Source organism: Atractosteus spatula, chromosome 9, assembly GCF_055471065.1.
Source record: "Atractosteus spatula isolate fAtrSpa1 chromosome 9, fAtrSpa1.hap1, whole genome shotgun sequence".
Classification (NCBI taxonomy): Eukaryota; Metazoa; Chordata; class Actinopteri; order Semionotiformes; family Lepisosteidae; genus Atractosteus; species Atractosteus spatula.
Window position 1 is genome coordinate 7,368,262 of NC_142714.1, and position 17,890 is coordinate 7,386,151.

At 40.0% G+C, this 17,890-nt stretch overlaps 1 protein-coding gene across 1 annotated transcript in view; it reads right to left on the reverse strand.

Moving 5' to 3' along the window:
- rtn1a (reticulon 1a) overlaps positions 1-16,556 on the reverse strand; it is a 61,882-nt gene extending 45,326 nt beyond the window's left edge. Inside the window, exons 1-2 of the mRNA XM_088924908.1 lie at positions 16,070-16,556; positions 4,216-4,254 (exon numbers count right to left, since the gene is read on the reverse strand). Of these exons, the coding sequence (XP_088781034.1) occupies positions 4,216-4,254; positions 16,070-16,304 (274 nt within the window). The 5' untranslated portion in view covers positions 16,305-16,556. The remainder of the gene's footprint in view (positions 1-4,215; positions 4,255-16,069) is intronic.
- Between the last annotated feature and the right edge of the window lie 1,334 nt (positions 16,557-17,890).

A 17,890-nucleotide genomic window follows, 5' to 3' on the forward strand; every position in this document is an offset into this window, starting at 1 on the left:
CTTCTGCACAAAAAAGCAACCTAAGAGGGTTTCAAATTTGTGTTAACAATATAATTACTCTATATGTTAATATAAACAGACCTGCATCTTTGAGGAAACTGTTTCATTGTTTACAGTGTAGCACAAGAAAACGCTTTACAAGGCAGTCAAAGTTTTAGCCTACATCCAATTATTATACTGGTATTGAGTTAATGCCCTAATCCCCGTATTTGAATGTATTAGAATGGAATTAAAAAGATTTCCTGAACCAAGCTGATGTGTGTACAGTATTTCACAGACAAGGCGAGAGAAGGAGAGAAATATAATACATAGCCAGTTAGCATGTATTCTTTCGTCCAAATGTTTCCTGCTTTAATATTTACTTAACAGAACCTCCACTGCTGCATAAATACCCAAGCAGCCAAGAACACCACAAACAGAGGAATGAGAAAGGCCTATTCTACAGCCCTGTCTAGAAATTGCACACAGCGTGCTGAAACTGAACCAATCTCACTATAATTGGAAATCACACTTTCAATACTTGCATATTATAGACCCATTTATGTCTTCAATGTGCATTACAAAATTATAAATTAAATATAAATTATAGCTCATATGTGAAATCCATATATGAAAAAAGTGCTTAAAACACAAGCTAGATATTGTTTTATTACTGCCACATGTTTTCTCTTGGTTTGTTATTGCCACAGATGCTTTTCTTGGAGAAATACAATTCCAAACCCATGGCCTGGCCTTTTACAAGAGCAAAGATATGTAAGGAATGAAAGAGAAAGAATAGAGGAACTTATTAAACTAGGACATGTCCATTGTCTATGCATTTATGAGGGACTATATTACCGTTAGCAAGCTAGTAATAGTTAAGAAGCTACTTGATGGGAGGAAGGCAATTTTTTAATCTTATTAGATGTAAATACTTTGCATACAAATAACAGATCCAAATCATAAATAGGAGTTTTCTAACTTGGAACTTGGAGACTTCCGCCCCCCTGCCAATCACACCCCGTATTATATATTATATCACAATAAGAACAGAAGTTTCAGAACTGAAACCTGAACTTTACATTTCATTCAAAGTTTAGTTCAATAAACTACTGTAATAGCAGAGGCAAAAATGGAAAGCGTCTTACATATTGACAAATCCACCTAATCCATAATCAGGAGTCTGCTTGTTGACAGGGCTGCCCCTGTTTAGCAATGGAAAGCAAATGTACAGTAAGTGACTTTAATTCGGCCCTTGTCCTGCTGTCAGAGAAACACCACACAGATCAATACCCAAGTCATTGAGTTAGAGGGTAACAAGGAAAGATTCTCTAGACAAAAAGGCAGTTGGATTGACAGACGACTCAGAAATGTGCTGGGATTAAAGACCAGACTGTTAGATTGGTGTGCAGATCACCCTGCTCAGCGCAGCTCAGCTTTAATCGTTACAGCTGTGGAGTTTCCTTTCTTGCCATCTAACTGCCTGGAAATAAAACGAACTAAGAAACATGTGCCCACTCACTTTAACAAGACCACAAAGCACTGAGCGAGCCCACTCTGTGGACCTCTTCAAAGTCAACAGAGAAACACAAACCAAGGCAGGAAACCAGAAAACAAGAGAAGTGTATTTAAAACTGATAACAGGATCCAGCTCTATACACAAAGGGATGTGGGAGCCGGAACAAGCTACGCAGCCATGTTGTTGAAAATAATAGCCTGTCTTCTCACTAGACATTAATACTCAGTGCAGTTAACTTCCAGCAATCAAACAAGCTAGATGGGCGAAACGGCCCCCTCTTGTTTATTACCTTTCTGTTGCTCCACTAACGTCTACTAGACTAGCAATCCAGGCTCTAGTCATAGAGAATGGCTACACTGCACTGGCTGTGACTATTCACTATGTAGATTCATTAGGGTCTACTGATTGGTTACACAAGTACAGAACCATATACAGTACATTATCATGCAGGTGTTTGTTGTGGGCTTGTTAGCTGTGGATTATTGTTGGATAGATAGTTTGAGTGCTATCCCAACAGCTCCTGAGTGAGCTGCATACAAACACAGTTCAGTCAAGGGATTCAGAGTTAATCCATCAGGGCAGCTCTTACAGTGCTAACTGAGGCCCGAAAGACGTTTCCGAAATGTACGGGAAAAAAAAGTTCTGAGATGAGCAGAAGGTAGGAATGTGATGACAGTCTCAATATGCCTTAGTCTTTTTTGAGTAGCTTCAGCAGTTTTTAAAGAAAGCACTTTCTTCAATGACATACCGTGATTAATTTCTATCATTACACCTGCAAAGAACTGATAGAAATATGGTACTTCATCTTATCTGCCATACAGGGCTTTAGAATACAGTGCTGTCCTCTTGACACAATAAACTCAGTATTATTCATTGAGTACTAATATGTCAAGTAAACAAATAATTTTAAAATTATTTAAATAATAAGCACTAGTTTTGGAAACAAAATTATAAATTTATAGTTGAAAGGTAAACTGGACTATTGTGCACTTTACTTTATTAATGGAAAACCAACATGCAGCTTCATTGTTTTTTTCTGCGTGCAGCTCTCATTCCTCATCAGCTAATTGCCCAAAGGCCCTACAGGACAAAGGCAGTTTCCGATCAGCTGCCAGTGTACCTCGGAGCACGGGTGAAGAGTGCGCTCAGGCAGCACTTAAGGCAGCACATTTCTCTGCAATTCCATCATCTGAGCAATAAGACCATAGATCTGTCTGGGGACTGGGAATATAAAAAGCTCTCTCTCTTCTACAGGAAAATGCAAGTGCCTCCTTGCTCAACAAAGTTATTTCTGGAAAGTGCCTCGGCATTGTGTCTCCTTTTACAGGAAGTCTTGCAAAAGGTGGAGAGTGGTCTTCCACAGCCCTGCTCCAGCCACACAAACACAAAGGACAGGCTTCATTTTTTTTTTTAATTTCATTAAAATTATTTTAAAAACACAGATGTAACCCAGATGCTTCCTGGGCAGCACTAAAAGCACTTACTGGAGCTTAGTCCTTTCTTTTTTGTACAACTCAGCATATCAAACCTTGAGCATTCCACTCGACCTGCAGGGACTGATGCTCAAAAGATGAGGTGATCAAATCAAGGTTAATTAATGCTCCAGTGAAGGCCCCAGATTTATCACAGTGCAGCACATGACTTTGTGCAGTTCAGAAACTAACATACCTGTATACAATACTGGAATCCTGACAAGAATCAGAAGGAGCAGGAAAATGTAAAACCAGTAACAAATGATGAGTGAATAATGACTTGTTCTCAGCTCATCCAGACAGCACCTGTCTGGGTAGAGTGTGCTGTTTGAGGATTTGCTGTTTTTATTTCCTCTGGTGATACTTTGGGGGAAACTGGACCCCTTCTTTCGTTTTTGTGAACCGTTTCCCATTTGGGTAAACTCCCAACTCATTACTGATCGATTGATTAAGCAAGTCATTTGTTTAGTAAAGGCAGCTCTGATGCTTTTAGATTGATTTTCATTCCAAATGATTTCTAAATTACCAATGTTAACAAATCACCTGTTTAATTGATCACAGTGAAACTGTCTGCTTAAAATTGATGAACTAATGGTTAGCCACAAAACCTGCTGTATAGGGGCTCCTGCTGTACAGTAAAACAGCCAAACTGAGGACAATTCATCCAGAAGATGTTACTGTACAATTTAATCTAATTCCTAACATGACTGGGTATATTTAATCTCAGCACATCTAAACAATAGTTTAGGCACAGATACAGTACATAAAAAATAAACACTAAAAGAATGATGAAAGATGCAAAAAAAACTATTCATAATGTTCTCATGCTTTGCAATGCTTTTTTTAAACAAACATAAACATAAGCGCTGAGCTTAAGCTTGTGCACACACAACACATGTTGATTCTCTTTGTGGATTAAAACAATTACAGTTCCAGAAGAACAGTTCTTGGATATCTGTGCACTCATATCTGCAAAGCCTAAATTATACAGCTGATTCTTCCATGAGTTCTATGGCAAAGATGAATTTTTTAAAAATCACAACTGATGATATTTGAAAGTGGTACTTCTATGGGTCCAGATTAAAAATAGCAGCCAGCTTGATTCATCCCACCTCTTTATGACAAGTGCCAATTGCTAATGGGTAGTCAGATTTATTTCATTACGCAACCACAGTAATTAAGTTTCACATTAGATTAAAAAAAAATAGGCATTACAGATCAGACAACATCATCTTAAAAATTTACCTTGTGCTGTTAATTTCCCAAACACGGATGAATTTCCCCCTGAAAATGAAAAAAAGGAGACAAAAATTAGAAAACGTATCCTTGCAGACATTGTAGGTATAGCAGTTGTTGCACAGAATTGAAGCATGTTACAGTACTGGCTGCAACTCCGCGTTTCTTTTTCAGTATGATCTATGAGCTGAGGTGGAATAGCTCCTCGATGCCCTGCACTTAATCTCCCCCTGGCCCTCAGCCTTGCTCTTTCAGAGGCCACTGGAAAAGGTGCCAAGTATCAAAAGCACCAGAATCCCTGTCAGGTACCTTGGCAAAATGGCCCAGGACGAATCACTCTACATGCAGTGCTGGCACAGTTGTGTTGCCACACAGCTCAAAGCTGATTTCTTTTGTCAACGGACACCAACGTGGATCAGAAATCAAACAATTTTTTTTCTCATCTCTGCTTCACCTGTTTTGTCTTGGTGGAAAAAAAAAAACGAGAGAAAGTCTCCTGCCTCTAAGGATGCCAGGATGAGCGTAGTCTTTGGTCTTCCAGAAAGGAAGCCCTGAGTCCTCTGTGGTGTCTGGAACCCAACAGAGGCAGAAAAGTATATCCAGATGGCAAGCTGCGATCAGTGCAAAGGGGAAGCTCTGCTAATTGACCTGAGTCTGGCCTGAGTGAAGGACACAGTCTGTGTTGAGTCTGTGCCTCTCACTGTTGCTACTTCTTGTGCACAATGTTCTGTTCATGCCTCTATGAGGCACCGCAAGGGTGTTGATAAACAAGGCTCAGAATGAGAGAAGCAAGACTACAAGGACACACAGAAGCAGGCAAACATTGTCCCAGAGGACTCCTATCTACTAGAATACCTCAAGGAAAGAAACAATGAAGAAAACAAATCCCTTTATATTTTAGCAATATACATGCCTCTATGTCACCTTGGATGAATACAGTATATATTGAAATGATCTAAAAAATCTTGTGCATGTCTTTAAGGTCTATAGTGCTTTTTGCTGATATATTCTTGGTACTTGGTACAAGCACAGGGGGAGTCTTGAAATTGTATGGGTTAATCTGAAACCACCCTGCTCCCCCAAAATTCATCTCAACATTACCCGACCATTTCAAAGAGGGATCAAATGCAAGCAGTAGAATATTTCACTTGAAAATAATTCACTGTGATATGACCCACTTCTGGGAAAATGAAAGCATAATTTCCAAGACTTTGCAGAGCTCCTCCATTCAAAATAGCACAACGCAGCGTAGCCCTCATTTAGTTTCGCTACTGGGCACAAATGCTTAAAAAGGCAACACACAAACAGAGCACATGTGTTTTTTACTTCATTCAAAAATACAACATATTACATTTTAGAATGTTCTCATAAAATATTAGAGAAGATTACAGCTTCAGCTCTCTAAAATTACCAGAGATGGAAATCTTCCTAGTTGAACTTTAACACAGTATTCAGAAAAGAGGAAGCTATAAACAAGTTTTACTTTTATCCAGTAATTTAATTTGAAGCATTGAAGTTAGCAGTTAAGGGGCAATCAACCACAGAAGAGAGCCAAAGTACAAAAGTTGACCCGGGAAGAGAATCAGACACCTGATCTGGCTGCTCAAAGCGATTCCAGTACAAGTCCATGTTCCGGGCACAAGCCACACGACCGATCCCGAGTCCCTTAACTTACTTGAGGTGACAGAAGCTAAAGAACACTGAAGGCTGAAGAGAGTATTGCACACCCCTGCTTCAGCTGCATCAAATAGGACCACTGGCTGAAATATGCTCAGGAGAAGAACTGTCATGCTTTAAAACATTCATTTTAAAATGGGAGGAGATTTCTTCGAAAGGCTTTTTTCATTAAAACATAGAAAACAACAGTCCTACTGTATAAGAAAACAAACAGTAGTCAGCAGGACTACAGCCATTGTGCAATGACTAATTACCATTTCCTCAATCTTAAAAACATTTCTGTGCCTTACTTCCTAAAGTAAACAGACATCCAAAAGGATGTGCACTGTGCACTTTACTTTGTGGTCTTACCATCAGTGTTTAGTGTTGTTCAAAGTCCAACAACAATAAAAGAATAAAACTTCTGCACTGGCAAAGACTGTACCACCCGCATCCTAAACGGAGAAATGTTTCAAGACTGAAAATAGCAGGGTTGTAGGTTCTTCTACAATAGTACAACTCAACATGAGACAGACATACTTTCTTTGTTAAAATCGTTTAAATGTTTCAATGTTTAGGAGCCCCTTATAAACTCCTGTCTGTGTGATCAGCATTCAGAACTCTTGTGTACTTTGGGGCAGCTTGATGAAAACTGGGAAGACATGCTGCATTCTCAGAGATGGAATCTCTCAAAGATTCTCAGAGGTTAATGTCATAGGTTCATCGCTCACTTCTTTTCCAATTCACATTTCGTGTGTCCTCCCTTCACACTCTATGGAGCTGGCCTGATCATGTGCAGAGCTGCTGTGTAGTTTGGAGTTCAGGGTGTCAGCGCATAGAGACAACGGGGTCCTCTGTTTGTCCCAGAAGCTGCTGTCCAAGATCAGCCTCTTGCCGTACATTTATTTCCACTTGATTATATGTATTCTTTTCTCCAAGCCCAATAGCCACAGTCAATGACGGCCAAAGCTCCCTGTTATACAGGAAGGATTATCAACACCTGCTGCTATCACTGAGCAATGTGTGTCCCTTAATCACAGCTACTGCATGTCCAAACGTGGACCAGGGGAACCTGCAGTAAAGGGAGTTTACTACCTGCCTGTCCACACAACAAGATCTGTTTTCTGACTACCATTTCCTTTTTTGTGATCACTGCACATATGATGATATGTGACAAGGCCTTGACTGTGTCTAAGTACATTTAGAGAGCACAAACTTCCAACCTTAATTCTACTTATCTGCATGTATTTTAGTGGATGAGAGACTTTAGCCCTTTAAGAAAGGCTAACAGGTGTCGGAATAGTGCCTTAGAGGTACAGGCCTAAAGAAGGGAGTTACTCCATACAGACATTCATAGACCCAGCTGCTACAGCATGTAAACGAAAGAAGCAACCGCTTGAAAGATATGAAAGCAAAGCTCTGACATCTGCTTAGGTAATGAAAACATCTTTACCATTTCTCAGATTATCCGCCAGTCTACTGACCCTTTCTCCAAATGACCTTACTTGCGTTCAGATAAACTGCTTGTGCTCTGTGGCAGAGAGAGAGTGGCAGGCCAGCTTAAGAAAGGGGATGCAATCACAGCAGACCTGCCCCTAGAGGCCATAGATATTTACAAAGGGAAATAATCTTTGTAAATGGCTACACAGTAGGTGTTAGTAAGGCAACTGATGCGATTAGTGGCAATGGTGTTCCTGCTCATTCTTACATGGGTACAAATCAGTCTTTAGCACGTAAAGAGCATAAATGATGCTTGTGGTTGATGGGGTTTTTGAGTGCGTTTTTATTTTTTGCAATAGAACCCAGGAAGGCAAAGAATTAACTCCCCTGGATTTTACCCCTCTTGGCTACCTGGCCTTTTGTGCATGCAGGTCGCAGGACCACCCTGCTTGAGATTAGCATCTGTCATAGAAAGCCAAGTGTATACACACACAAGGCAAGCTCTGCTCTCAATGCACAAACAAGAGTGCTTTCCTCACCCCCAGTGAATGAAATAACACAGCATGACAGGAACACCTGACCGCCATGCCCAGGAGGTACTTCATGTGCACATGTTGACTGCAAAACAGCAGGTGAGGCTTCAGACTTCACTCTTCTTCTCGCCCTTTTATTCAGGTCTCATCAAGTCTAATCATAGGTACAAAGAATCTCACTCGATAGTTCACCATATTTAGAATTTGCAATAGTTTGTTTTTAAAAAAATTCTTCAACAGACACTCAAAAAATTCAGCTTTATGGAAATATGCAGTTTTATATAACCCTCAAATTTCAATTCAATCTCAATCTCCCTTCAGAAAAGAAATTACAGGAAAGAGAATTAGAATTTTCCATTAAAGGCCTTAAGTAAAAGCATTTGTGTGTCCTCGTGGACTTGTACCATGAGTTCAGGAAAGAACTTTTCATGTTCCTTGGTATTTTTGATGTGTAGATATTTAACACAAGATTTAAACTAAGAATGATAGGAATTCTGTTCAATCACATCGGGAGATGATACGTCTTGAACCACTAATTTTTACACTGAGTTCAATACGAAGGAGACCTATGTGTGCAATATGTACATATTACTTTACACAGACTGTAGTGCTCCACTATATAGCTGAATATCTATTTTTGGTCACTCTCAAGTTAAACCAACTAAGAAATAAATAGCTTTATAAACACCTTATGATCTTCTCTTCACATGCATGAGTAGATGCCACTGAAAAACTGCATTTCTGTGTCTTTGATCTGTTTAAAGATACAAGCTGTGATATATTACAATTCCGTTACACAGAGCAGTGGAAACACTAAGACTAAGTCATATTAACTTATTTATTTGCATCAGAATGGCTCTCTGTTAAACCACCTTAAACTCTTTACCATGGCAAAACGTATTAATGTCAGAGGTATTTTGTTATCAATATTAACATGATCTCATTGTATCAGGTACATCAGGGCGCATCAGCATCCTCAAGGTCATGCAATACAATACTGCTTGGGTGGACACCAAAGAACAATCCATTATCCTAGACACTAGCATGGCTTACTTCTTAGGCTTCATCCTTAACAACAACACCATGCAGTCACGGACATCAAAGCAGATGACCTGGTGCTTGTGTGTCGGCATTCAGCACCCTATCTTATGTTCAGTTCAGTAGAACGACCAATGAAGTAGGAATGGATGGTGATAAACTTGGAGAAAGTGTCACTGACAAATCAATTTACTTCCAACTTATCAGTGAATTAGCGAGCAGGTTTGTTCCCAGGCGCCAATACTGTGTTAAATATACCACAGCACATGTGGGATGCATTACTGCTTCCAGTCATTTCACTGTGGGCTTTTCCATTTTTATTTCATCAATGAAAGCAATCTAGGCTTTAAGTAAAAAATGCTGAACAATTGCTGGAAAAAGCATGAAAACACATTCATTCAATATGAGCTCCTGATACATAAAGATTACAAATAAAGACACAACAGGGGTAGTGACAAGTAAAATGAACACCTTATGAGAAGTAAAACATTTAGACAAAAATAACATTAGAAGCACCTCAATAAAGGAACTGTCTGTATGATTTCCAGCAATTTGATCCATCCCCTGATATAACTGCTGGCAAACACTTAGAACTTAGCATATATTTACCATGAGTTCACACACGTTTATTTTCTAACACTGAGAAGGCCGAGAGGTAACATCCTGAATATTTACTGGAAATCCCTGTTCCTAAGGCTTTCTGCAGTAGGATGTCACTCCCGAGCAGAAGAATGAAGTACACTACCTTCAAAGTCTCTCACTAATTGGCTCTGAAAGAATTATGATACCCAATTAAATCAGAATATACCACCACCGATCAGTCTGTTTTTGCAGTCCAAAAATAGATTTTTCCATTTGCAGTGTTCCTTGCTTGAAAGCTAAGGCAACAAACTGACAGAGATAAAATGGTTCAATAAAAAAGTCCTCCGCAGAAGAACAATTGTATGTGGAAATGCAAAAATGATCTTACTCTTTTATTGTTTTCAAAATAATGTGAACGAGAGTAAAGAATGGAAAAGTGGTTCAAATATAAATACATAATACCTAGATTACCCCAGAAATACACCTGAAACCAGGTGTTACTGGCTTTGCCAACTGCAGGAATCTTGAGTGAAATGGGCACTGAGATTGTGTGAAGCAAACACAGAGGGCTATTATTCCTCAAAGTGCATGATGTATTAATTACAAGGTACATGCCCACACATAGGCAGTACTGGATAGCACAAGTCACAGAGCTATAGTGGGAAAAACACTGTAATAAAAGCAGAAGCATTCAACTCCCAAATCAAGAGATGCCTAAAAGGGAGAGACAGGACAATCTGGCACTTGCAAAACAGTTTACGTGCATTTTCTGACAGACCAGCTCAAACCACATTATGCAGATCTGATCATTTCAGCCTATTCATAGTGGCAATGACAAATTACAGCATCATTCCGCATTGCATAATGAAAAGAAAAACACACCCATGTTTATTTAATGGGTAAGGGATCAGGCTCTAATCTGCAAATGATGCAATGCACTCTAACTCTAACCACCACCCAAGTGTTACATTAGCTTTGTAAAGCAACACTGAATAAATAAATGAATTGAATGAAACTGAAAACTATTACTGTACATGCTTTGGCTATGCACTCTGTCCTTTTTTCTTATCATCTTCTTTTTAGAAGCTATGACCCACCTCCCACATTTCTCTGGAATCCATAGAGACTGTCAGGCTGAAAGACTACAGCAGTGCAGACGAAGAATAAATAACAACTCAGCTCAAAGTTTGACAGTGTCAGACAATATCGACAGAGTGACAGGAAACACTGAAGATCAGTTCTTTAACAATGCATAAAGTGAGACTTTCACATAAATATGCCTGCCACTTCACAGTGATGATTGATCTCAATTTAGATCTGTAACACTTCACCAGCATTAGATACTCCTTCATTTGTAATAAATGGGTAACAATCAGAAAGTACATTTTTGATTATTTTAACCCTTTTTCAAAGATAGTATGTCATCCTTATGCAAACAAACAAGTTAATTAGGCCATATGGAGTCCTCTCATTTGCATCCTTTCTTAAGTTCTCTGAAGTCTTCTCACAATCCAGAAATATAGACTTCATATGATCCTCCAATTTTTTTTAATATACTGTATATAATGAATTGTGCTACAATATTTTTTATGTGGTAGCTTTTAAAATGTCCTGAGAAATTTTGGCCACAACTTTTTAAAATCATATTTGGCAAAGTGTTAATGTTTAAGTCCATCATGATGTGTAAAACAGGAGGTGTTCCATGAGGTCAAGAATATTCAGAGAACCCCCTGCGCTAAGGGTCTGAATAACTATGCAGAACAACTTAGTAACATTTAAAGAAAGCATTTTAAAGCACATTTTTTTTTAATTTCCTGCTTTTTTTCAGGTCATTCATAGATACATTATGTTGTTGAATTGACCTTACTATTTAAGTCAGTAAAGCTAAAAAAAAAAGTGTTTCAAGGGCTCCAGAGGGAAAGCATATACTGTAATAATTTAACAGGTTTAGCACCCACTGTGCACCAATGAGCTTCAGAGAGCTACAGTATGTACACTTTAATTTCCTAGCTCTTTGTTGTAAACAATAACTGACTGTCATACAAAAAACACAGGGAAAACTCTCTGAGTGACAAGAGAATCTCATGTGTGATTCATATCATGATCAGGGCCAATTCACAGTTACCTTAAATGCCTGCCTGTGGGAAGAACCTTTTGCAGTCTTTCCAAGCATGTTCCCAGTTGTTGCAGTTTAGACACTTTGTAATGTCTTAAAGCCCAAGTCGCCAGTAAGTTTCCTTCAGACAGCATTTGCTCTTTTGCTATAAGGTATGACAAGCTAACGCACAAAGCTCAAATGCATATGGTGTACTGATCCAACAAATTGCCACGCAGCACAACCAAGCCAAGTCAAACCTACTGTACAAACCTGGGTAAGAAAAGCCCAGCTGAGCATGACAGCTTCAGAGTGTTTTCTGACTTCAGATAAACAGCCAGCTTTGTCACATCACTGCAGTGTATTACGGTCAGACTGGAAACAGTGCTGCTGTCCACACCACATTCCAGATAGTACAAAGCATCATTATGCAGATGATACTGCTGTACCAGCCACAGGATGTGTGGAAAAGGGTTACATCAGAGTTTTGATCAGCATTCAGCATGCAAGGCTTAGGGATACGCAGGTTGTATAGAGACCTTGCTGATAAAATACAGAGAGGTACTGGTGAAAAACAATCTTATGACGAAGTGTCAGACAGGAGACAGAAAGCCAAATGAGCATAGAGCAGCTCCTGAAAATAGTGCATTCGCAGAAAGAGCAAAGTCACAAATAAAGAAATAATTTAGAAATTAACTATATATGTAGATTTAAAGGACTTCTGACAGCGTGTAAATGGAGCCTAAAGTGTATCCATGGAATATGTCAATATTATGTAGGATCTTTGTTGCATCCATATTGAAATCAGGAAGTAGGAGATCCATTCTGCTCACAATCGTCTGAGAGCCCCATAGCGTGATAGAAAATTCCTGAACTAACAGTGAGAACCTCACCTGTCATCAGGACTACTCCAAAAACCACTGAATTAACACAGGGAAACCACCTGACTGTTGGCAGGCATGGCCATTTAGAAAGCAGGAATGTGTCTTTGCATCTTCACTTGAGTAAGACTGATGTACAGTCACCATCCAACATTTGTTGCTCTGGCACATTGCTCACATTGCATTTAATACCAACGCAAGTTCCTGCTCGTTACTACATTTCCATGGGCTACCCCATTCAATCTTCCCTAAAGCGAAATTATTTGGAATCATTAGTGGCAACAGCCATAAACTACCTATATATTCATGGTGAACGCTTTAAAACATTTCTATCTCGCAACACACACATGCAAAAAAGAAAATTAGGTTAGAATGACCAACTAATTACCCTCTGTAATTAAGTCTCTAGGGAATCTACAGTATCTCCCTTCCTATTCTAAACTTAAACACCTTGTCTGTGAATAGCCCTTGTTAAACCAAGAAAACCAGAATCCTGAACTAAAAGGAAGATGTTAATAAACTTTTATTTTTACTTCCATAGAGGCTTCAGAGTTCTGAACCATAAAACGTCAATGACTCCTGTGCTCAACTACTACACTATTGACCAGTTTGTCCAAACAATCCTTTCCAGCAGGCTTGCTAAAGGCCTGGAATATTTGATGTTCTATATTTCATTGTAAAGCCACACCAATCTACAGTAAGACAAATAATGAAAAAGTAACAAATATATGTCTACAAAACAAAGTAATATTAAGCAACAAAAGGAAAACTAAGGTATGCATACAAAAGACAGTGATCTTTACCAAGATCAGTGACTTGCATTCGGTTTTTTTCACTGTATCAAATAGCAAGTACATCTGCTACACAATATTTAAACTCAAAAATGGAATTACCGGAACTGTGGACGTTTAGGAGAGATTTAAAACTCAAAGTAGTGGTCACCCTTAATGCTGTACCAGATGTAGAAAAATTGCAGAAATGAAACTGGAACATATTGATTTATTTAGTAGGCTGTACAAGGTGCTGCATGTTTTCACATCCCTTTTTCCTCCTCAGTCTTCTGAAGTGGTCAAGTAAGAATGACAAGATTCGTACTGAGTGAAGGCTATAGAGACTGAAAGCACTAATTTGTGCCATGTTGCTGGAGCTGGACTTATATAAAACATAATGACCTATGCCCACATTAGAACAGTCTAAATCACACGTTTACTAAAAGTTTACTAATTTATAATACTTGATAAAAAATAATCTATTTTAGATAACCAAATAAAAACAAGTCAAATTTCTCATGAATACATATTTCTTAAAAATTGTAACTACAACACATAACAGTGTATGTCATGTCATTTCTCAAACCGCTTTGGTCATTAACCCTAACCCTACCCAGCAAGAAACAAGCGCAAGGCAGGGTACACCCTGGACGGGGCGCCACTCCATTGCAGCATAACAGTTTAGCCCCCCAAAAAAGATGCCTAAAGACTAAGGCTCCCAGCAAGGAATAAGCTAACCACTTCAGCTACCGGTTTTCATTTATGTCAGGGCCATACAAATGTACAAACAAACATATGTCAGGGTTGGGTAATTCAACCTGCCCACTATGTGTACCTTTATTTCGGTGCCAGGTGAAGAAGGCTGGCATCATCCCTGCTGTTTCTGTCAGCTAGTGCTTTTGTCTGACTATTTTCTGGGAAAACAACAGCGAAGGCACTACACTCCTCTTCTGAGTAAAACAATTAAAATAATCCTTTTCTTCAAAGGAGGAAACTGTGGGAGGCTACTATTTCCTCCTGTGTTTGGATATTTGCAGAGCTCCGGAAGATCTCTCCACTATTATGAGCACTCTGTCCTTTGACCTGATATATTTCCAAACACCAAAATATTTACCCAAGAGTCCCAGCCTCCTTGCTGCCCTTTCCCATTCCCTGTCTCACAGAAGACAAGGGAGGCTGTGACACAGCTATAGTACATCAACTTTTCCATTTGCTTGCATATTTTATCTGTACTAGCACTGTGACTGAGGACTGTGGATGTGGGTGCCATTTTTAAAGCTTCCTCTTTAATAATTTCTTGACCTTCTTAGAAAAATGAAAGCCACAGCACTGCGATTAAAGAATTGTGAAATTAAGAAAACTAAAATGAAGGAAGATGACACGGTAATCTTCCTTAGAAAACGTAGAAAACGTATATCTACAGGACTTCATTCAAGAATATACTGTGCTGAATGTGACTAAATAATTCAAAGGGATTCAGTTAATGCACTTTAAAAGCTCCTGTTCCTATTATTTGTGTTGCAGATCCTCATATAACAAAACAAGCTCTGTTTTAAAAACGGAGACATGTCTTTAGAAACCTTTATTGTTAGTTTTTGTCAGTTGGTTCATTGTGCCCACATCATAGATGAACAAACTTAGCAAATGATTGGGCTTGTAAAATAAAAAAAAAAAATGTCACATCACTTTTCTGCAGCTATTTGCCACTCAGGAATAGGATGTTAATTAAAAGCCACTTCTTAATGCACACTGGAAGCCCAGGTCTGACGGACCGAGTCCCGACACGCCGAGTGTCTCTGACCGACCTGTGAGCCTTTAAAATGATAATCCAGGCCGTATGTATTTTTTTAAAATGAGGAGAGCTGCGCCCGACTGGCCGTCAAGAACTTTCCACGCTCTCGCAGGGACGCTACTCTAAGGAACCTCCTGTCCAAACCCGAGCTGCAAGCTCACGGAATAAGCCGAGAAACCACGCTCACACACGCCCTGCCACGCACCCCTGGACTCGCTGCATCCGTTCCCTTCAAAATCTCGCAGGACGTCGCAAATCCGTGTCACCTCGCCGTGGGAAAACTTTCCCTCCCCGCCCCCGATAGGCGAAAACTAAAAATCCTGAGGCAGCACAACGCAAACACAATTATTATGATTATTTATTGTGAGCAGCCGTCTGCATTTCCACATCACTGAGTGATAACTCGAGCTTGAAGAAAAGACAAATACAAACATTATTAATAATCGTTTAGGCCACGATTATTAGTCATCATATTTTCTCTCCCTGTATCCGTTTACCTCACAGATTCAAATACTAATGGAGGTTTGAGAATGTCTGAGAAAAACGCGGTATGAAATGCAACGGAAAACTGCTGACACCTTAAATAAGAAACTTTGTTATACGGTGAAAACACCGCAACTTTACGATTTTTTTTTTGCCGTGACGGGCTAGACCCACCACCTTAAATCGTGAAACTTACTGGAGAGCACGACAGCCATTTTCTAAAAAGACTTTCCCAAAATTCAAACATCCCCTTTCTGTTTCGAAAACGCAAGCCGCATTTCTCCTGACTAAAAAAAAAACTCAACGCGACGATACGATTCAAGTGCGGACTAGTTAACTTTTACAAAATAACGTCAGCGCCATAAAACCGGGACAGCTCCTCAGACAAGAAGAGCCCGGCTGAATGTCTTTTGTTCACTTTTTTAACTTCCCTAGGAAGAATTCCTGCTGTAGATCCGTGTCATATTCAACATTAAAATATAAAGGCCATTTAAAAACTCAACTACACACACACATATATATATACCACACATTGGACTGTCCGGCTAATTGGCTTTGAGCACGTAGTATTTTTTCCTGCATCCTGCCTTTACCTGTAGATGCAGTTTCCATGGCAACAAGGGGTTGTTGCCGGCTGCCGTCAGGTTGCTGTGGCTGTTTCTGCTCGCTGGCATCATCCTTCCAGATCTCCTGCTTCTGGTCCACCCCCGGGTCCCCACCCGCCCCGCCGAACCGGGGCACGGTCCCCCCGCAGCGGTCGGGCTGGTCGAGATCCTCCCCGAACCACCTCCCCTCCGAACCAGGCTCCTCGCTGGGCTTCGCAGACATGCCGGCTGGTGGGGTGTGTGTGAGACCTCACCGCGAAGAAAAGAGCTCGGTCGAGGACGGACGGACGGACGGGAGGGAGAGGAGGAGGAAGAGGGGGAGGAAAAAAAAAATGAATCGCTCTGCCGAAACGGGTGCCACACGCAGCAGTTGTTAGTGAACGTCTTAGCGCTGGTTTGCACTCTACTCGAGCATTACGCATGTGAAAATGGCTTGTTTAGTTCAGTGTTTCGACACTGACGTCACCCTATCTGTGGCTTATGGTAGGCACGGATTTAGGACGGAAAGTAACAGTCTGTTAACCGTTTGGCGTAAGGAGAGCCGTGCGCTGTGCTACACTGCTACATCTGGAGAGGATGGAGCCGGCCGCCTTAGAGTTCTCTCCTGCGTTTTAGTTGGGTCGAAGTCTTTCTGCAAGTTATCTCAAACTGCTTTATACGCGTGTGGGCTAACTGCATTTTAATAGTTTTTCTTTAAAAAAACAACAACCCCCCCAAGTTCCATTCACAACTGTATGGATGCGGTAGTGTTAGAAGTTAAAAAAGGTGATGGGCGCAGAACAGATATGTGACGACAACTTTATCATCTCCTCCCGATATAAGCAGGCTTATAAAAAAAAAAACTGAAACGCGTTAACTGTGAGTTTCGATTCGGAGGCAGACGGCAAATATGATGTGTGCTGGGATCGGAAGTCATCGTAGTTATTTAATTTAAAAAAAATCATTGAAATGACAAAGGTCTGGTTTTCTGTATTGAAGAGTAACCAAGAAATAACTCGGAAGTTCAAAGCATAGCCGAAAACCCGTGATGCGGGGTTCCTTGGAGCTGCGCACGAACTTTTTCATGCAGATTTCCAGAAACGTAGCTGGAATTTGCCGGAAAGCCCAGCTCCCTTTTCCAGCAATTTTTGGGTGTGTGCGCTTGATTGCATGGGACGATGCAAGCTCTACAGCGGCATCTTGTGGGGATCGAAGATAACAGTTGGGAAATTAATGTTTGTACACTCTGTAGGGAGCCTACTGGGCCCTCAAACAGCTCATCAGTCTCAGTTGAGTGTTTTGTTTTTACATTTGCACGGGAGTATCTCTCATAAGGAGAGCAGTCAAGCCCAAATCTCACCTACGTTTCAAAATACTGTACCGTATTCCCCCTCACCCAAAAGATTTTGTCTCCGTGTATTTTACCAACAGCAAAATCAAAAGACAAAACAACGCAAACATTCCACACAGACTCACAAAAATACCACTGCGGGTTTGCGCTCGATCACTTGTAATACTGTTACATAAAAATTGCCAGTAGATAAAATGCCTAGTCTGTAACAGAAGAGAGCAAATACTCCAGTACAAAATACTTCCAATATATTTGACAGGGGCCGTGTAATACTGCAGCCATTATTTAAAAGTAATTATATCTGCTTTTAGTTGGAAACTTCATTTATTGGTTATTGAGCAAATATCTGGGAAACTTCAATCATTTTTCTTACAGAAAAAAAATAGAATTGTTGTGTAATTACATGCTTTTAATAATACATACGCCGATACTTAATTTTCAATGATACTTAACAGTGGCAAACACTTTCACTTACTGGC